The sequence below is a fragment of the Nannospalax galili genome, unplaced genomic scaffold (assembly GCF_000622305.1).
Source record: "Nannospalax galili isolate Female #2095 unplaced genomic scaffold, S.galili_v1.0 scaffold938, whole genome shotgun sequence".
In the NCBI taxonomy this organism is placed as follows: domain Eukaryota; kingdom Metazoa; phylum Chordata; class Mammalia; order Rodentia; family Spalacidae; genus Nannospalax; species Nannospalax galili.
The window spans coordinates 147,103-168,176 of NW_008340652.1; the positions used below are offsets into that span (position 1 = coordinate 147,103).

At 49.1% G+C, this 21,074-nt stretch overlaps 1 protein-coding gene across 1 annotated transcript in view; it reads left to right on the plus strand.

Moving 5' to 3' along the window:
- The first annotated feature begins 10,825 nt into the window (after positions 1–10,825).
- Hs1bp3 (HCLS1 binding protein 3) overlaps positions 10,826–21,074 on the plus strand; it is a 32,771-nt gene continuing 22,522 nt past the window's right edge. The window contains exons 1-3 of the mRNA XM_008835747.3: positions 10,826–10,922; positions 16,207–16,372; positions 19,083–19,290. Of these exons, the coding sequence (XP_008833969.1) occupies positions 10,891–10,922; positions 16,207–16,372; positions 19,083–19,290 (406 nt within the window). The 5' untranslated portion in view covers positions 10,826–10,890. The remainder of the gene's footprint in view (positions 10,923–16,206; positions 16,373–19,082; positions 19,291–21,074) is intronic.

Genomic DNA, 21,074 nt, shown 5'->3' on the forward strand with positions numbered 1-21,074 from the left:
TCCGAAGTGAATCCATCCTGGCCACCTGGGAGATAGGCTCAGTCTAGGCCTTGGGAAGTTTGGGAGCTGGAGGGAAAGTCCTATCCAGAGCCAGTACTTGGTGTCCGGGGCCCATCAGATAGGAGAAAGGCTAAAGTTAGCTGAGCACTGTGGCCCAAAAGCACATCCCTGGGGCACTCAGAATCTTCCTGCTCCTGCTAGGATGACAGGCAAGTGGGATGATACCCTGCCTTTGGTACCCAGATTGAAGAGGTGGAAAAGTCATGTGTTTCCCTCTTTTGGTGCAAATACAAAGTGGCTGTGGCTATCTACCTATCCACCCCATCTCCACTTATCCACCTACCCTACCCATCCCCTACCCTACCTATCCACCCCTACATACATTGGCCAGCCAAGGATCTCTCTGCTCAGAGGGATACTAGGTCCTGCTGCCTTGCTGGCCTTATTTCTGCAACAGCCATTGATGCCCAGTCTTTGGATGCTTCACAAGTCAATTCAACTATGTTAGGAAAATACCTGGGAACCCTGCGTTAAGGTCATAGTACTGCTCTAGATCCGGCTCTGACCACTAACAGCAAGTCTCTGGACTTGTCTTGGTTTCAGTTTTCCCAGGTATATATAGTGGAGAGTGGAGGGAACCTGATACATCCTTGGCATAGTAGATCACAAATGTTTCTTGACTACCCTACCACTAGGCTTTCTTGGGGCTCAGGAAGTAAGGATGGGTTGGTTGGTGATCCTTCCTGCAGTCTGTGCAAGTAAGCCACACAGCTTCTTTGAGACTGAATTTCCTCATTGTGATTTTTGTGTGTAGCTAGGATAAGTTTGGCACAGAGGATGCTCAATCATTTTGTCCTCCTTTCTAGGCTGTTCTGACTGCCAACAGCACAGCAGAGTAATGGGTTCTATGTATTTACTGGAAGGCTTTGAGGGAGATTGGAAGGCTTTGGAGGCTCACCACAATCCACCAGCTATACATAAACCAAGATGTAACCTCTCCACCTGTGCCTCTTTGTCTGGACGCAGGGCAACCATGAATTCATTCATTTGCCCATCCATCCCTCCATTCGTTCCTTTTTGTAAGTAACTTCTTATTGCCAGGCACACTTCTGTGTTATGAATGTAGCAATGCACAGGACAAACCCATGGAGAGGCAGGGCAGGCAGAAGAAACAATGAACAGTAAGTGACACGCAAGTGCCCAGGATATTGTCAGGAGGTTCTAAGTACTGTGACAGAAAACCAAGGCTGGAGGTCTTTTTGATCAGCAAGAACACACACTGGCACAGAGTCCAGAGAAGAGAGATGCATGGGTTGCTGGGGGTCATGCCTGGCTCCTTCTCCTTTCTGCTTAAGTGATGATTCTAGCCACTTGTTACCTTCCCATTGCTTTGCATATCCCATCCCATCCCATCCTCCTCACTACTGCTCTATCCTGTGTGGTAGGGATTAGTAGCACTCATTTTCTAGAAAGTTGAGTCAATATCTTGCCAGGTCACCTGGTAAGTAGCACAGCCTGGAATACCCAGCTGTCTTGGACCAGCTCTTGGCTTGCACGACCCCAAGGAGATGGGACTGTGAGGGGCTTTGTTGTGCTAACTCACTCTCTGTCTCCCTGGAAGCTTTTCAGCAGAGAAAGGGACTCTCAGGTTCAGGTGAAGATTATGAGAGAATCCTTTCTTAAGGCTGCTGTCAGCTGGGAATTCACCCCCTCCAGGAAGTAATCTGTAGAATCAGCATCAGGGCTTGCTGATTCTCCAGGTCTCTAAGGCCCAGGGCTTCCAAGCCCATGAATAAGCATCTGTCTGCAGTGATGATGCAGAGGATAAAGGAAAGGGAAGCGAGGAGATTCTCCCACCATCCATTCTTCATTTTATATAGCTCCTGGTGAGTAGGTGGCCCCTATTGGGCCCACAACTCCAAACCTGGCCCTGGCAAGCATGGGGATTTTATCTTGGATGCAGGGAGCCTTTGGCTGCTGGCTGGACAGCAGAGCACCAGCATGCTCAGTAGATCTTGAAGCTGTGCTCTGTGGATGGAAACTTTGGTTCTCAGTGTTACCCTAGCACTCACTGGAAAGCTGCTACAACATCCCAGGGGTAGGTGGGAGGAACAGAGTTCAGAGATGGTAGAGACCAAAGCAGGGCAAGAAATCTTCACTTTTGCTCCTCATCTCTGTGACAACCAGCCCCTGGCACAGTCAGGAGGTGTAGGTCTCACAGCATCACCTGCAAGTGATCCTACTCAGGAGCATTTCTTTGCCCACCCCTTGCAGAAGCTATTGACTTTCTTTGAGTACCTAGTCCCTGCTTCAGTCAAGGAATCTCAGGGTCTAACAGAACCTCCTCAGTTATTTAGATCAACTTTCCATCCCGTGCCTGAATCATAACAAATTGCTGCCCAGGCTGTGTTTGTGTACCTGCAGAGACAGGAGCTCTATCCAGGCAGCCTTCCCACAATTGAATAGGAAGCAGCTCTGTGGACTGCACCTGAGACAGCCATGTCTCTCAAAGACATCTTTGCTGTAGGGACTTTGCCGGTCAATTGGGATTGTGCCATTTTAAGTTGGTCTTGTATCCTACCACAAGCTGTGCTGTGGTGGCCTTGGGTACCAGAACTTGAAGCAGTCCCAGCTGCCTACATTCTGCCCCATCTTGCAGGGCCTCCTGCCACATCCCATATCTAGAGGTCCTTTAGATATGACCTGCTATGCATCCCACATTGTCAACATGAGGAAGCCAAGTCCCCATACCTGCAGTCTGCCATGTGACATCTCAGCCATCTGGGACCTAAGTGCCCTTTGCTGTCCACTGCAGTCCAGAGGATCTCAGTTCTGGTCTATTCAGGAAACCTGTGGGTGAAGTGGGATGAGGGTTGGGGACAAGGGGTGCCTGCAGTCACACACCAACTTAAAACATGAAATGTTTGCTTCATAAAGTCAAGAGACCTGAATTCAAACTGTACCTCTAAGCTCTGGCTGCAAGTCTCTGACACTTCCTGGCTTTACCTCCTGCCCCCTATAATGACGCAGCCAATCAAATGTCCATGGAAGGCCAGTGAAAGGCAGAGGGACAGTGAGGGTAGAACCAGGAGTATGTCCTCAGTCTGGACCCACCATGATCTCTGACCTCTGACCCAGAGCAGAGAGAGAGAGAGAGAGAGAGAGAGAGAGAGAGGCAGAGCAGAGTACTGGGTTAAGTCTTCTAGAAGAGAGATGGGAGGAGAAGTGAACATCCCATATCCCACAGAGGCATCTACTGCCTTTGTCTTTTCTACTTCTGATGATGCTGGTCCCTCCACTCAGCCCCTAGAAGCTGCAAGTGTTTCTCCCAGAAAGACCTGCGACTTCAGAAGCTAGCAGGCACTAGCTCAGCGTTGGTATATGGCCAGGGCAGGACTTCCTCAAGCTCCAGGAATTTCCCCTGTTCAACCTGTTACTAGGCTGTCCAGGTTACCCTCAGCAACAGCTCTGGCATTCACACTGGGGTCCTCAATGCCTTGGCCCCAGGCCTCTGGGTGTGGCCTGCTCTGTGGCCCAGACCAACAGGTAGGGGAGGAGAAAAGAGGAGAGGCAGTGTGGAAGACACAAGGGTAGCTTCTTTCCCAGAGGTCTTCCACAGGGGGACATTTGTGTGTAGATTTGGGACAAATGGCCGGCGGACTGGTGAATGCTGCCATCTGCTGGTTGCAATATGAAACAGCATGTGGTTGGCCAACACTCAAAAGCAAGGCCCAGTATTGATTTTTTTTTTTTTTTTTTAAGGAATTAGCTTATCTTTTGTGAGGTGTTCCAGCGGATCAGATGACTACACTCCTCCAGTGAGGTCAAGAAAAACACTGTAGTATGGGACATGTTGAGAACCTGACTTTCAAACCAGCTGCATTGTGGATTACCTTCTGACCTTGATGGAGTTAACTCCTGTCCAAAATCCCTACACTCAGGAGGCAAGGTGATTTTGAGTTTTCAGCCATTCTTAGCCACATAATGAGATGTTGTCTCTCAAAACATAAAAAAAAAAAAAAAAAAAAAAAAAAAACCAAAGTCTGACATTCTCTGTCTCTTTAAGTGGAACAGTGATGCCTAGGCCTACCTCAGGAAAGGGTGCCAAAGAATAGGGATAGTCCTTGCCACGGGGCCTGGCTCATTCAATGAAGGCCCTTGGCTGCTTGGTTCAATCTGGTTAATCTATAGAAAGGCTAAGGAATCTGACTGGCCTGGCCTCTGGGTGGCCACAGCCCTGGCAACACTTCTCTAGAATGTCAGTTGTCTCAATGTTCTGTACTTGTGTGTCCTCGTTTTCCTAGGAGACTTTTGTGGACATCCAAGATGAAAAATCAGTAAGACCTTTTAGGCACCAGAAGGTAGGTTTCTCTGTCTCAGATTAAACATCATAGCCAATTGGGACCCAGGGTTTTCCTGGTTCCCACAACAGAGCTCATTAAATTGGCAAGTTATGAAGATCTCTGGCCCATGTAGTAAAAGCCTCTGGGAGATATGTCTGCCAAAGGGCCTCCCTGAGGCTTCCCCACAGAGGATAGTATACCTACTCCATCCTGGCCACAGCAATCCCCACACATTTCCCATTTCCTAAACATCTAATCCCACTCCTACCCAACACAGGGCAACCATCCAACTGTATTCTGTTCTCCCAGACTATTCCTGATGTGGAAAAAGAGCTACAGAACTCAAGTTCAGTGCTTCTCCTGATATGGTAAGGTGAATCTAGAAGTCAGTAAAGATCCCCATACAGCTTCCATTTCCTAGAAGAAAATGTGCAGGTGTGCTCACCTGGGTACATGTGGAGGAGACCAGAAGTTGATGTTGAGATGTCTTCTTCAATTGCTTCTCTACCTTATTTTTGAGACACGGTCTCTCACTGAGTGTGGAGCTCACTAATTTGTCTACACTTGCTGGCCAGAAGTCCCTAAGATCTGCCTGTCTCCACCCTAAACCTGTACCCCAGCCCTATGGTTCAAAGCATGCTGACACACCCAGCTTTTATATGGGTTTTGGGGATCCAAACTCAGGTCCTCATGCTTATACATCAAGCGCTTTATGAACTGAGCCATATCCTCAGCCTTGACAGCATCAACATTTAATAAATCTTTTAAAAAATATTACATTTATTTTTATGTTATGTGTGTCCTCTGCAGGAGCAGCCAGTGCTGTTAACTGCCGAGCCATCTCTCCAGCCCCAGCATCAACATTTTAATGAAGGAAATCCTTTGACCTGCACTTCACTTGCAGCAATTCAATTTATAGATATACTTGCATACGTGAAAGTAAACATATGGATTAAAAAAAAACTTGAGGAAATGACCAGGATGGCATTAAATACATCAATGACAAAAATAAACTGATCACCCTTACTGTGGACTGCTGCTCCCTCTCCAGTAATGACATTGAGTTACATTTGTATATGTAACAGGACTCCATGATGCATAATGCCCAAAACCTGGGTGGACAGAGGAGAGAGTAGGGAAAGGATGTATTCTCAAGGGACCACAGCAAAGGTAAAGCCACACTGAGAGGTGACGTGTGTCTGTCCACCTGTCACTGTGTCTGTTGTGTGTTTGCCACTGTCTTGCCATCCTCAGTAATCCTGCTCTCTTCTTTCTGTTTCCCTCATATTTTTATGATGAAACAGAAAACACTCCTTGTAGGTCTTCATTATCTGATATCAAGATTAATTCTTCCAGTCAGGCGTGGTGGCACATGCCTTTAGTCCCAGCACTCAGGAGGCAGAGACCAGCGGATCTCTGTGAGATCAAGGCAAGCCTGGTCTACATAGTGAGTTCCAGGCCAGCTGGGGATACAGGGAGACCCTGTCCCCCTTCCCCACAAAAAAAATCTTCCCACATACCTAGTATTGGAAACAGAACTGGCAAAGACAGAAGCAGCAATTCAGAAGCTAATGATGAGGTTTGGATGCCCGTAGAATATAACGAAGGTGACAACTCAAGTGACAGAAGGGTGCATTGCCAGTAAAAGCTACCCATGAGTGACACTGGATGCTTGATAAATATTTATGGTAAAAATGAAATAAGCCCAAATTTCTGGTGAATCAAATGATTTCAGAAAATGAAAACACAATAAGCATATTTAGATAGACTGTATGAATATTGGCATAGCTTGGGTAAGGGATATTTTTCTAAGTGTAATTACCTTGTCAAAACCATGAAGGGTTATGTCCATAGCTGGAGCTCCTTTTAAAAAAAAAATCTCAAAATGTGCATTTAAAAAATTCTAAATACATAGGGCTGGAGAGATGGTTCAGTAGCTAAGAGCACTGGCTGCTCTTGCAGAGGACCCTGGTTCAGTTCCAAGCACCCACATGGAGACTAACAACTGTCCGTAACTCCAATTCTAGGGGATCTGACACGCTCTTCTGGCCTCCTCAGTCACTGCATGTACCTGGCACACTTACATACATGTAGGCAAAGCACCCATACACATAAAATAACAATAAATAAGTGGGTTTTTAAAAATTCTAAACACAGAATTGATTTTAACCACATGATCAGACTCAGCATTGCCCATGACAGAAGACATTGATGTCTTGGGTCCTCCAGTGATGGGCTGTCCAGCAAGGTGTTCCCCAAAGTCATGCTCCCCAACAGAATGCTCCTGTGGATTCTCCTCTGTTGTTGGCAGTCCTGTCTGGTATAGAACAAGAAGTGATTTTTGTTGCTTTTTTAAAAATCTGTTTTCTAGCTTTTCTACTAGAATCATGAATTCTTTCTTTATAACAAAGTCCTAGATCCTCTGCTTCAGGACCCAACTTCAGGAAGTAGGGGCCTCACCACCTCCTCACCTCCAGCTCCTTGTGGTCCACCCACCATCCTCAAAGCCATGGAAGACTTTCTGACAAAGATTCTTAGTTTCACCAAAGTTTAAGACATTCCAGAACCTTCTCTTAGACCCATCTGTGTAGCTCCCTGTAAGTCCTTGCTCGGTCAGCATAGCAAGAGGCTCACCCTCCATGTCTGATCACTCTCTACGTCTGATGAGGTTCCTTATCTTCTGCCCTGTGTCTGCTTAAAAAGACTCTTGTTGAGTCAGTTCAGCCAGACTCCTCCTTACTCCTGACATTTCTTCTTAACTGTTTTCTGTCCATGGCCCGCACTAGGCTCAGGCTCCTTGGCTCTAAATCCCAACTTGCCATACTGTGTTTAACACTGAGTCACACACACCCTTGCCCATTCTATCCTCTATTCTAGTCTGTCTATCCACCACTGCTGAGTCCTGAATGAAATCTGTTTTTACTGACGTCTATCCTGTCTGGCTTTCTCTGACACCTGCTTATCCTCTGAGTCATTCAGCAATATTCAGCATGGCTGATCGTGTCTGCCCCCTTCTGTAAACATGCTTTTCCCATTGTTCCTGTGATTCCATCTTTCCTTCTTCATAATGAAATGTGAACTCTTTTGGATAGCCCATGAGACCCTCCTAGTGCAAGGCTGATGGCCTTGACTTACTCCTCTAAGTGACTCACCATGCCCTCCTGTCTACTTCCGAAGCATGCCCTGGCTCTCTTGGGGCACCATGGATTTGTACCTACCACTGCTAGAACACACTTTGTCTCTTCTCTTTCTCTTCTTCAATCTCTGCCACCTCCCAGGGAGTAATTTTTAATATTAGATATCATATAACTACTATACCTATAAGGAATCCACTGGAGGAAACCCCACTTAGTAAGACTTAGACACTACCACAAGAAGTCTGGAGAAAGGGTTCAGGGCTGGTACAGCAGTTCACGTTCCATTGGATCTCAAGAGTAAAGACCTCCTCCTACAATCTGAGTGTCTCTGACCTAAGGTACTGCCCTGGAGGCCTGCTACTCCCAGATGCCCTCTGGTGGAGATGCACTTCAAGTAGTCCTCCCAGGGTGGGGTGGGAGAGAGGAAAGTCTTGTGCAATGTGGTTTGTGTTACCACCACCTCAGCCATGGAGGCAAGCAGGAAGCAGAGAATATCAGATTTAGATCCCACATTCCAAGCATTGTACAAAATTATACACTGGAGCCTGAGGGACCCACAGAGGCAGAAAACGGAATTGCTATCAGGGAATCAGGTCATTTTCAGGGGATGCCAGTGGTAGACTTTTGGCAGGCACCAGGTGTGCTGAGTTCCCTGTAGTGCACAGGACAAGCCCAGGGCAAGCGGGAGGCCAGCTCATTTGCCCATATGGCACTGGTGGCAGGCATGCTAGCAACCAGGCTCTGTTGGGATGGGAAGCCCACCATTGGCTCTGCTTTTCCAGTCTCTCCCAAAGCTATCTCTCCAGGGACTCATGAGATGGAAGGGTCCTCACCCAGAGCCTCAGCTTTAACAGTCTCCTTTCTACCCAGCACCCCACTCTGAGTGTCCAGAGTCCCCAGGTCCCAAGCCATAGACCCAATGGTGTCCACATCTCAGGTCCTGAAAGATCTCTTCTCCAAAATGAACTCATCATTTTAGCACAGCAGGACTTCTCTCAGTGCCTACCCACAGAGGATACTGTTCAGACACTCACAGGAGACACTGTCCAGCCAGTTCCAGGAGACAAACCATAGCAGCATCTTTAAAAAAATTTTTTTCATTTTATTTTTGAGATAAGGTCTCATGTATCCCAGGCTGGCCTAGCCTCAAACTCCCTGTGGAATGGAAGATAACTTTGAATTTCTGATTCCCCTGCTTCCAGCCTCCTGAATGCTGGGATTGCAGGCATGTACCACCATGCTGGGTCTATGTGTTCCTGGACATGGAATCCAGGCCTTCATGAATACTAGGCCAAGCTCTCTGCCAACTAAGGCACATATCTGGCCCCATAGCAGCATCTTAACTCCTCTGGCTGTGTTCATGTAATTCCCCATCTCACGGGGTTCTCAAACCTGCCCCCCTATTCTACACCTGGGTGGCCTTCACTTTAGGCTATACCACCATTGTCCCTAGCTGGATTGCTCTGCAGTTCTGCACATCTTCCTGCCACTGTCCTCAGCTTCACTGGTCAGGCCATTCCTTATGCACAGCTCCTTGATGGCTGGTATTGGCCTCTGGGTCAGTACAGAGCACCAAGTACCGTATACCTGGCCCTGCTTGGCTCTTCTTATTATTATTATTCCTGAGTCTATCCTTGTCTCTGGAGCTTCTACACAATGTTCCTCTTACTCCAGTCCCCCGATTCTTCTTTCTCCAGGACTTTGCTCCTTACAAAGCCCTTTCTGATTCTACTGCTATCTGCAAGGGGAGGGAAGACGAGGGGAGGGGATAAGTGGAAAGAGAAGGGAAAGAGGGGATGGAATAGGAGGTAAAGGAAGGGGAGGGGAGGCTGCATTAAAATCTCTATTTGGGGGCTTTTGGGATGGTTCAGTGGGTAAAAGCAGCTTCCACACAAGCCTGATGACCTGAGTGTGTTCCTCCCTCCCCAGGAATCCACGGTAGTGCAGGAAAAGAAACAACTCCAACAGTTGTCCTCTGACTGCCACACATGCCATGGCAATCGCACCCCTACACACACACACACACACACACACACACACACACACACACATAATAATAATAAATAAAATTTAGATTAAAAATCTCTATTATTGTCATCTTGTCACAAGACAAATCACAAACACTGCCAATGAGGCACATGAATGTAAGCATTTATTCAGAACACAAATTTTGAAAAGTCACCTTCCAAACTCTTTATTACTGTGGAATTTCCTCACTGGAGCATAAGGAATAATGATTGGGGTGGGGGCAGCCTGGGGAACATTGCTGCAGAGCTGTCAGGATAGCTAAGCAGCTAAAAGCATTTGCCACGCAAGCCTGATGACCTGAGTTCCATCCCTATAACCCACATCAACACGGAAGGAGAGAACCAACTCCACAGAGTTGTCCTCTGACCTCCACATGGGTGCTGTGGTATACACACACACACACACACACACACACACACACACACGAGTGCACACACTATCAATAATAATAAAGCTGACAATGAGAAGCTTGATAGAACCCTAGGTGATTCTAGTGTGGCCCAGCATCTGTGACTCTGTCATGGGGCTGTTCGTGTGCAGAGCAATGGGACAGGGGCTGCAGTTTGTACCTGTCATCTGGCCCTGGTTTCAGACCCAGCCATTCTCTCTTAGGCCACTCCTAGGAGTCAGCCAATGGCAGGTAACACCACATCTAATTCTCATCAGGTGGAGAGATGAGTCTGCTTCCAGTGAGTCCATTCAGCAGGCCACATGCCCAGGAAAACACCCAAGACCTCCTCGTTGCCATCAGAAGCAAGCCAGACAAAAGGCCACTTTTCAGGCTGTCATCCACCAGGAAGTGGCTCCTGGAAGCTCCTCTGTGGCAGAGTGCCTGCCAGGTGGCAGAGAGGGCAGTGGAAAGGACAGGCAATCTCAGGGAGAGGATGGGGAAGGGAGGCTGGAGGCCCTAGCACCTGACGTTGGGGATTGTTGTCTTCACTGAGCACCCCCCGCCCCAGGCCGCCCAGTCCAAAGGGCCAGAAACCAAGTGTGGAAGATACTTGTTGACTGACTGATGGACTGCATAAAGGAAAAGTCCCTCCGTGAGAGCGGAGAGTACTTTTGCAACTAGCCACAGGAGAGAAGTTTGAGGACTAGCGACAGGACCGGCAGAGTCCTGTCCCTTTAGCGGCTAAGCATTTAGATAACCCAAGTACTTTCACTAAGTGGCCCTGGGTACCTGAGAGGGCAGTGCAGCACATCCCTCACTGCCTGCGGCCATCGAGTCTGTGCTGTGCTGGCCGCGGCCGCCAGGGGGCGGGCAGGGCCGGGGCGGCGGGAAGGCGGTGAGAAGCCGGAGCGGGGCGGGGCGGGGACGCGAGGACGCCGGCGCTGCCCAGTCCCGTGACCGGCCCGCCGCCCGCCGCCCGCCGCCCGCCGACATGCAGTCCCCAGCGGTGCTCGTCACCTCCAGGTGAGCCCGACCCCGGCCCGTGCGTCCCAGCACCCCTGAGCGCTCGTGGGTTATCCAGCTGCAGCCCACCACGGAGGGAGTGGCGGCGCGCCTCCAGAGTCCGGGTTCTACCGAGGAGGAAACTGAGGCCCTCTAGAGGATAAAGAATTCACCCAAGACCCAACAGAAGGACTGGGACTAGCGAGTGGGGATCATTTTTTCCAGTCCCCTAAACCTTTCAGCGCTTGCTCTGCTCTGTGGGTGTCAGGCCGATTCTAGGCACCAGGGACGAGATGAATCAAACAGGCTTGCCCTGCAAGGGATACCTGGGCCTGGGTGGCTGTTGCTTTAGAGGTGGGGGCCAGTAAGTTCCTGTTGCCTTGGGTTCCTGCAGATGCGTGAATGCTAACCTGGTAGGGCCCCTGTCTCTGGAGGGAGCTTAGACATTACAGCAAAGGGGTCAGAGCAGAGGACGCAGGGTGCATCCACACAGGGCCACGCCTGAGGGACCCATCAGGGGCTAGAGCCTGGATTGGCTGGGAGGGGCTTGGTCTTACTCTTTCCCCTTGTTGTAAGTAACCCTAACGTGATGCGTGTCTAGGACATTCATATCCTCCACTTTTGTTCCCCCTACACAAAATCTGGCTGAGATATCAGTTATCCTATAAATGAATGTGTTTCCCAACCATAGTTTTAAACTTTCAGCTGTACTCTGAACTTTCTGAGACTTCAGGTCTAGAAAAGTCTGTTTACATAAACCCTGATGTTGGAAGCTGCTTCTCCTTGGCATGGTGACCAAGGCTGCAGGCCATATCTGCATTGGCAGAAGAGATGCCCTACTGCCCTGTGAGTTGCTTCCTCTCCCGGACCTTCAGTTTCCCTTTCTGTAGGTGGAGGTTCCACAGCAGGTATGAGCACTTGAGCAGCCAGCACCTCTGTCGTTGCACCAAGCAGACCGTGGCTGTGACTTTGGTGCTGGTGCCTAGGAAGGGGAATGTGGCTTCCCAACGTCCAACATGCATGTGGGGTTAACAGGATAGAGTGCTGCTGCTGGTGAGCATAGGGGAGTTGTACCCTCTCATTCTTGCTGATAGTCAAGGCAGACCCAGGGAGCTTGCCTGCAAAGAACAGGAACACCTTTGCAAGGGTTGTGCATTCTTCCAACCAGCAGGTGTATTGTCCGGTGCCTCTTGTGTGTCAGGTACTGATCCAAGTTCTAGGATACAATGGTCGAAGCTTTGGTGGGAACAGGTGAGCAGTAGGTAAACACAGGCTATGTCAGGGACAGTAAATACAGAGAAGAAAAATAAAGTGATAGGGAGGTCAAGTGATAGGAGTGCTATTTTATTCGGTGTGGTCAAGAGCATCTTTCTGATAGACTGACTGGCAGCTGAACAGGCTCTTGAGAAGCTCCCTAAGGGAAAAAAAAAATGGAAAAGAAATTTTGAGGGGACTGGAAAGATGGCTCAGCAGTTAAGAGCACTGACTGCTCTTACAGAGACAGTAAATACAGAGAAGAAAAATAAAGTGATAGGGAGGTCAAGTGATAGGAGTGCTATTTTATTCGGTGTGGTCAAGAGCATCTTTCTGATAGACTGACTGGCAGCTGAACAGGCTCTTGAGAAGCTCCCTAAGGGAAAAAAAAAAATGGAAAAGAAATTTTGAGGGGACTGGAGAGATGGCTCAGCAGTTAAGAGCACTGACTGCTCTTACAGAGAATCCAGGTTTGGTTCCCAGCACCCACATGGTATATAATGTAACTCCAGTTCCAGGGGATCTGACACCCTCTTCTGGCTTCCACAGGCATTGCATGGCACTGGTGCACTTACATATATGTAGGCAAAACACTCATGCACATAAAATAAATTTTAAAAGAAATCTTGAAAAAGGTACTAAGCAGAGAATACAGCAGGATCCACTGTCCTAAGGCCAGTGTGGCTGGAGTGCTAAGTGTCCCCAGAGAAGGGGACAAGCAAGGAAGGCCACGGGCTTTCATTTTGAGTATATTGGGAAACATAGAGCGGCCACGTGCGTAGGTTTACAGAGACCCTCTGGCTTCTGTTCCTCAGGCACTGGCTGGAATCCATGTGGAGCAGCAGTGGATTGACAGCCTGGTGGAAAGAGGGGCTGAGGTATTTAGGTGCTGGATGTATTTTGAACGATGAACTTTCAGGTTTGCTGATAGGTTGGGTGCTGTGAGAAAGGGGGCATGGAGACCAGCTGTGGGGCTAATGTCCTGAGCTTGCATCCTGGGATGGGCAGGCCTTCTGGGGAACAGGTGGGGCAGGGGAATCAGCATTTGTTCAGGCAGGTTAATTTTAAGGCATGGTTTACAGTCAAATGGAGATTGTGGCTAGGTAACTAGAGGTGGACTGGCCTGGAAAGAAGAGACTGGACTACAGGTAGGAATTGGGGAACCATTGGCCCAGAATGGTATATAATGCTTTGAGCCTGGGGAGGGTGCTGTGAGCCAGATCAGGGTGAACAGTGGGAATGAAGTGAGGCTTCATCTTTGCATTTAACACCATGAGGTCCTGAGTGACCTAGACATGGGTAGTTAGTTACATAATAACTAACGACAAGCCAGTTGGAATGGGTTCAAAGTCAAACAGGAGGAGAGGGACTGGAGACATGAATCTAGACCATTCTTTTAAGCTCTGCTGAAAAGCAGAGGAGAGGAGCAGAGAAAGGAGGAAGTCTTGTCACAGGACAGCTTTAGTTACAGAAGAATGTGGTTGCCTGCTGATGAGAATGACCCAGAAAGAAAAGAGCACTGGGGGTGCAAAGGAGAGCGGAGTTCAGGCAGGAAGTGCCTGAGAGCCAAGGGCAGCCGGGATCCACTGCTGCAGCCCCAGGAGTTGGGCAGCTGGTGAGGGGGGTGGGGCTCATTGGTGAGTGTGCCAAGAGACTACTCCCGGTGATTCCGACTGGAATAGGAAGCATGCTGGGGTTTGCAGAGGGAGGATTTCGGTCTTGCTGAGGTGGGGCCAGGTAGGCTCATTTCCTGATGAAGGGAAATTTAGGCCCTGTGTCTCACTGAGGGGGGGATTTAGGCCCCCGAGTCTTCTCAATGGCTGGTCCCTGGATCATCACAGAACAGCATTAGCCATAGGTGGAGTTTCCCGTGAATCAAAATCTATATGTTACTAGGATCCCCAATGGACTGGTAGCCACATTGCAGTTTGAGCAGCTTGGTTTAGGACACAGATAGGCACACTATGCCTGTGAGCCAAATCCTGCCCACCACTCCTTTTTTGATCCCAGTTGTATGGGAACACATCCCAGTTGTGTAGATATTGCTCATAGCTGCTTCCTTTCATGCCTGAAGGCAGTTGAGCAATTGCAACTCAGATAAAATAGCATGTGAAGCCTAAAATACTTACGGTCTGACTGTTTACAGAAAGTTTTCCAGGGAGAGAAGGCAGTGGAGAAAGCTCAGGTTCATTGGAGTCGTGAAGGGCTTGTTAACAGGAACATTGCTGTGTCCCCCTTGGCTTCTGATTCAGTAACCTGCTTGTGTCTTTCCCTAAAGTTCCCAAGTAATGTTTATCCTGGTCCAGGGCTTACACTTTGAGAACCCCATGTCTAGGGTAAGGTAATGTTGCCAGGCCTGCTACTTAGGCCTGAACTTAGTGGCCACGTATTTCAGGGTGAGACAAGGTGGCATATTTGTGCGAGTCCAGCAGGCAAAGGTGGCAAGGAACTGCAAAAGTGGGCCTTTGTAAGGCAGCCCAGCCGTAGGCGTGAGTACAGAGGACCCAAGCCTGAGATGTAGGCATTCCTGTTGTACAGTGGACCCAGTTGGTGAGGCAGACACCACAGAGGGGAGGTTGAGGTATGGAGTTCAGTTTTCAGTGTGCTCAGATGTAGGATACCTCCAGGAAACTGTGTCTGTGGAAGGTTCCATTTGGGGATTCATGGTCCCCTCCCACCTTTCTACCACTTACGGTGGACAGCTGTTCATGTTGTCACTTCCAGCTGTTCATGTTGTCACCTCTGCTTTGTTTCTGCAATGTTCCCAGAGAAAAGATGCCACGTGTCTTTTTTGCTGCATCGTGGTGTTCCCTGGAGCAACTAAGAGCGAAGTCAAGGCACTCACTCCCCTTCAAGGCCTCTGTTCCTGTCTTACAGGCAGCTCTGAGCAGTTGGAGTGATTCACACATTCTACCTGCTTCGGAGTGCCAGCTGCTTCCCACACCTTAGCCTCTGATCTCATTTGTCCACATGGTCTTTACTCAGCTTCAGACAGAGAACAGAGTCATTTGGCCGCTGGTAAAGGAGTAGGCCAGCTTATATCTCATCTTCCTTGTGTGTCTGCTCTCCCCGTGACACGTCCTAGAAGCAGGTCAGCTTGGGCCTGCGGGAAGAATTGGTGCTCAGTGGCTTACCTCACATAGGGCAAGACTGTTCTTCATATGTACAGATCTGTGCAGTCACTGGGCATGCACACACACACACACACACACACACACACACACACGCTCTGCATATCCTTGTGGTAGGCTGCTCCAGCATGACAGCTACCTTTTGTGAGTGGCAAGGTTGGCTTGCTAGTATGGGGATGTGAGGGATCCAACTGGAAGGACTTCTAGGGGCAGTCATTTGATGGATCCATTGTAACTACAGAGAGGAAAGGACAAGGCCAGTAAGTTTAAGCTCCAAGAACCCCTTCCAGACCCACTTCAAACCTGCGCTCTGAAGGGCAAAGTATGGCAGGCCTTACTGCAGATAAGAGCCCAGTGCATCCTGGTAGACGTGTGTGCATGAGGAAGGTTTGTCTGCATAGCCTGCAGCACACCTTATGTGGAATGCACCTATGTCTTCTTCCAGCCCCTGCTTCTTGAGTAGCCTTAAAAGCTTGCTATGGACTCTGGTGGGCATCCACAGCTCTCCAAGAGCAATAGGTTAGCTCCTGCATGCTCACAGCCTGGAGAGGATGTTCACAGGGTACCTGGCAGGGTGTCTGTCCTCTGGGGTGCCCAGAAGAGGAAGCCACTGTTTGCCTGCCACCTTGGACGTCACTCTAGTTCCTCAGCTGGCATGACTCTGGCCACTCCCCTGCTTTCTCTCTCACTATGGAGGTGTATGTCTGTCCAGATTCCCTGGGGGGCCTCAGTCCTCTCTCCTCACAGACCCAGGCACCTCCCTTAGTCTACACAGAACTCCCAGAAAGTAAGGACAGATTTGGCAAGGACACAGCAGAATGACTCAGTCCCACCTCGGCCCCACTGACCTCCTGCCTGCATTTCTCTGGACAGGCCTGCTGACTTGAACCTGAACTTCACTTGCTTCTTTCCCTTTGCAGGCAAGTTCAGAATGTCCACACGGGCCTTGACTTGACTGTGCCACAGCACCAAGAAGTGCGGGGCAAGATGATGTCTGGCCATGTGGAGTACCAGATCCTGGTGGTGACCCGGCTGGCTGCCTTCAAGTCAGCCAAACACAGGCCTGACGATGTCGTCCAGTTCTTGGTGAGCAGGGGACCCTAGCCACGATGCTCTGAGGGTGCCCAGGCAGGTATGTCTGCCCCCCCAGGGCGTGGGTAGCATCACAGTGCAGGCAGTTCTCTATCCTACACTCACACAGGGTCTGGGGTGCTGAACTGTGTGAGATGACAGGAACACCAGAGTAGATCCATGCTTACAGTCCACAGGGAGGCAGACCTGTAAAGAGACAGATACAGATGGTGACAGGAACTCACGGGGTACTGGAAATGTGGAGGACTGGGAATGTGAAGGAGGGGCAGCCTAATAGACCCTTGGGGGAAGATTCTGGAAAATTCTTGGACAAGGTGAGGTCAGAGCAGTGTTTTTAAAGAATAGGTAATGTTAAGCAGCAGGAAAGGAGGGAAGGGTATCCCAGGAAGAAGGCACAGACGCTGCTAAGGGGCTGTTATGTGGGAGCCTCTGAGCAGTTGAGAATGGTCCTGGGATGATGTGGAAGGAGATAAGGGGAGAAGACATTCAGGACAGGTTGTGCCTGGACTTGGCTTACATTCAGGTAGTTTTAAGCAGGGAAGTGACAGTCCTATTTGCCTTTAACCAGAGAATCAGTGGCAGCATGATGTTGGAATAAGAAGGGACAGGGAGCCTGGTTTGGAGGACAGTTGAGGAAGAGTCTTGCAGTCAAGGCAGAAGGACAAAAACTAGGTGTCTATGAAGTCACAGACATCTGATGACCAGGAAAGATAGGTTACAGGATCTTAGAATAAGGTAAACTTAACTAGAGTCCTCTAGTGTGTGAGGGAGCGACCTGCTGCAGGTTCACAGCCAGGTTGGTTCAGTGTGCCTGGAAGCCAAGGCAAAAGGAAAATGGTGGATTGCATAGCTCTGTGACAGCAAGAGACCACATTTTATATGCGTGTCATGAATCTTCCTTTAAGGGAAATTCAGCAACAGTGCTGTCTTTCATGGCTGCTTTTTTCCCCAACTTGGTCTAGGTGGAATGTGAGCCTAATGATCTGACTCCTAATGATCTGAGTTGGCCCAGGCTGGAGCTCAGTGCACCCATGTCTTCAGGGACAGGAGCAGAAAAGGAAAGCGATGTTGTGGGCATCAGGAAGAGGCAGCATTCTGGAAGCCCTTGGGGAGCTCCAGAACAGCTGTGCAAAGGGCTGGATGTCCCTGCAGGGCATATCAAAGGTCACCTGTAACACTTCCACATGCCACACCAGTGCCACTTTGTAAACAGTCATGTCAGACCCTGTGGGACATGCAGGCATGTGTGCCTGACACACACCAGTGCTTCTCAGACCTCGAAGTACCTCGAGAGCAAAGGAACACCTATCTCCACCCCCATAATATCGGGGTATATCCAGAAGTTGCGCCCCCAGGTCTGAATTCATGATTTAGTTAAAAGAATTAAAGAGTGTTTTGTTATCTATTCCTTAAAAGGATACTACTTTTTATATAAGTATGCATTTAGTTGCTAACCATGAGATAAAGCCAGCGCCTAGGAAGGACCACTGTATCCAAGGTTTAGTAGATGCCCTTTGTGTGCTTGTTACACAGGTATGCACATATATCAGAGTTCAACAGGGCAGCTTTACTGCCTGCCCAGCACTTAGCACTGCCTGCCACACAGGGGCACTAGGTAATTCTAAGTTTCCACCTTAGCTCCCTGTTGCTCTTGTCATGTTTTCTGGCAGCTTCCTGATGCTCTGACTGGAATACGGATGGATATGAGCTCTATATAGTGCAGGAGCTCAGACTAGAAGCTTTCTGCCTGCTCATGCTGCCTGGGTTGTGAATCTGTAGGCTGAGCTTGCATGGAGCAATTGGACCAGCAGGGGGTGTTCGCCTTCCTCTGTGGTCTGTTCTTTCAGGCTGGCTGGAGCTGCCAGATCCTCAGGACAACACTGGAGGGAGCCAGGCTCTTGTGCTCAACTATCCCAGATGACTGACTCCCCATTTGGGGGATTTTGAAGCCCCCAGCCACTTCCTGGTGTCTAGGACCCTGAAAATGTTTGTGCTGGGTGGTATGCTAGTTAGCGAGATAAGGGCTACACCCCATCAAGGGATCACCAGCAAGAGTATACAGTATGTAAACCAGTGAACATTTGGCTGTGGGGAGATCCAGAGCTTGATGGAAAAGGAGGGAAGGGAGGAGGTAGAGGGAGTAGCCTGTGACCATACAGGAAGCAAATGCTGCTTTCAGGGATGGGGTGGGGGCACCTGGAACCACCGTGTGGCAGCAGCAGGAACTGTGGCCTACTTTTCCGAGGTTCCCACTCACTGAGGGCTCCTCCTGACAACAGAGCCAGTACCAGGCTCTGCCACATGTCAGGACAGGCCCCACTGGAAGGCCGATTCATGGCAGAGAATGATCAAGACATCTGTGCTGAGAAAAGATGACTCATACTGCTGAAAAATATCCCAGCACCTGCCAGGTGCTGAGATCACTGTGCTAGGGCATAGAAGTGGTGACTGCAGGCATCTGCAGACCAGGCTCAGGTCCCCTTCTCAAATGGCTTAACACCAACCTGCAACAGTGCCTGAGTTCACACCATTTTTGCATCTTTCCTTTGGGCCTCTGAGACTTTTCGAGGGGGTGGGGTAGGGCTGGGAGGTGGGCGGAAGTTGGCACAGGCGCCTGCCTACCCCAGGCCCACTCTGATTAGAGTAAGAAAGCATCACCCCCTTGTTTCTTCACTCCGGAAACTGCATGCTCCTCTCATTCCAGGTTTCCAAAAAGTACAGCGAGATTGAGGAGTTTTACCAGAAACTGAGCAGTCGTTACCCAGCAGCCAGCCTGCCTCCACTGCCTAGGAAGGTCCTGTTTGTCGGAGAGTCTGACATCCGGGAAAGGACAACTATGTTCAATGAGATTCTACGCTGTGTCTCCAAGGATGCCCAGTTGGCAGGCAGCCCAGAGCTACAGGAATTCTTAGGTACCTAAGGCTCTTGTTCACATACCCAAGGCTTTGACCCACCTCCCTGAGATCTCCCCAGCCCAGAATTCACCACCCTGGCTCAGTGGGAGGAGGCCCACTGCTGCCCTCCATATCCTGGAAATTTGACCAGGCTGTTGAGGCAGATGGGCCTCAGAGATCTCTTGTGCTGGATGATAAGCAGGAAAGCTCAGTCTTCAAGGGACTAACCAATCTGGGTGCCAGCCAGATATTCCCCATAGTGTGACCTCACCACAGCCTTCCTGGCCAGCCCCATTCTACAGCTCCCATCACTCACACACTTAGGTACATGCAAGTGTCTCTGCCTCCTGCCAACCAGACCTTGCAGCCTGTAATGTCCAGGGAACACAGTGCTTCCACAGCCAGCCTACTGGCCAGGTCCATTGAGGTACTGCACCCAGCCCACCCAACACCCTCACACCCAGCAATGGGAACCTCAAGCCCTTCTGTGCAGTGTCTAGGTCTCTCCCTCGCTCCCTCTCTCCCTCTCTCTTTCTATCCAGTGTTTTCATCTCTAAGATGGAGAAGTACTTTGCAGATAGGAGATCGGGGGAGTTGTGTGAAGTGCTTCAAGCCGAGCCTACTATCTAGAGGATGCTGATTAAAAGGAACCCCCTCCAATACTCCCTATCTACTTACATCCCGCAGGTGCCTTGCTGCCTCTTCAAATCAGTCATTTTAGTTCCTTTCTGACTTCTCTGGATCCCCATTTGACAGGATAGATGGCATAATTCACAGAAGAAATTTGATAGCAAATAAACCAGTTTTTTTGTTTTGTTTTGTTTTTTAAATATGAGGGCTGGGGGATGAAGCAGAGCCATTAAATACTCAACAGGGCTGGGCCAGGATATAGTGGCAGGGCCTAGGTCTCCTAGGTCCACTTCATGCCTTTGCACTTGGGTCCCAGGTCTTTCTTGCTCTGTTGAAGCCAGTCTTTTCCACTTTGCCTGTCCCCTGGGCTGTGTACTCAGTGACACCTGTAACTGGAAGAAGGGTTCCAGTTAGCCTGGCCTCCTCTGTTATAGCTTCCTTAGCTATTCTAAACCTGTTTCCTCATGTGTAAAGTAGAGGTGTAGTTATAATCTCATAGGGTCTCATGATGTTTGAAGAGTATAATAAGATGCTTATTTCATGATTTCCTCTTTCTTTTTCAATACTGGAAATTAAACTGAGAGCCTTATGCATATGAGGCAAGCATTCTACTACTGAGCTACAGCCCTAGCCCAGACATTTACTACATGAAACTCAAGGGTCATGTGATTTTGAATGGTGTTTTCATCTTTGCATAATGTTGTTTATTCTAATTGTGACCACACAGTCTCTACTGTGAGAACACTAAAGACTTTCCCAGTTTTTAAAAATTAGTTAATTTATCTTATTTTTATTTTGTGTGTATGAGTATTTTGCCTACATGTGTATAATTGCACCCCTGTGTGAAATGCCTGCACAGACCAGAAGAAGGTGTCAGATCTCCCTGGGACTGGAATATTAAGGGTGGTTGTTAGCCATCATGTGGGTATTGGGAACGAAGACCGGGTCCTCTACAAGAACAGCTAGTGCTCTTAACTGCTGAACCATCTCTCTAGCCCCACTTTCTCAGTTTTTTTTTTTTAACTGCAGAGTAATACTTTTCAAAAAATATTTGAAAAATAAACTACCCAGTCGCTCCTTGCATAGAGATGAACAAACAATCCAAACCTACGCTTCTCAAACTGTCCATGGGGAGTACTAGCTTTTTTATTCGCAGCTGTCACAGGCAGATA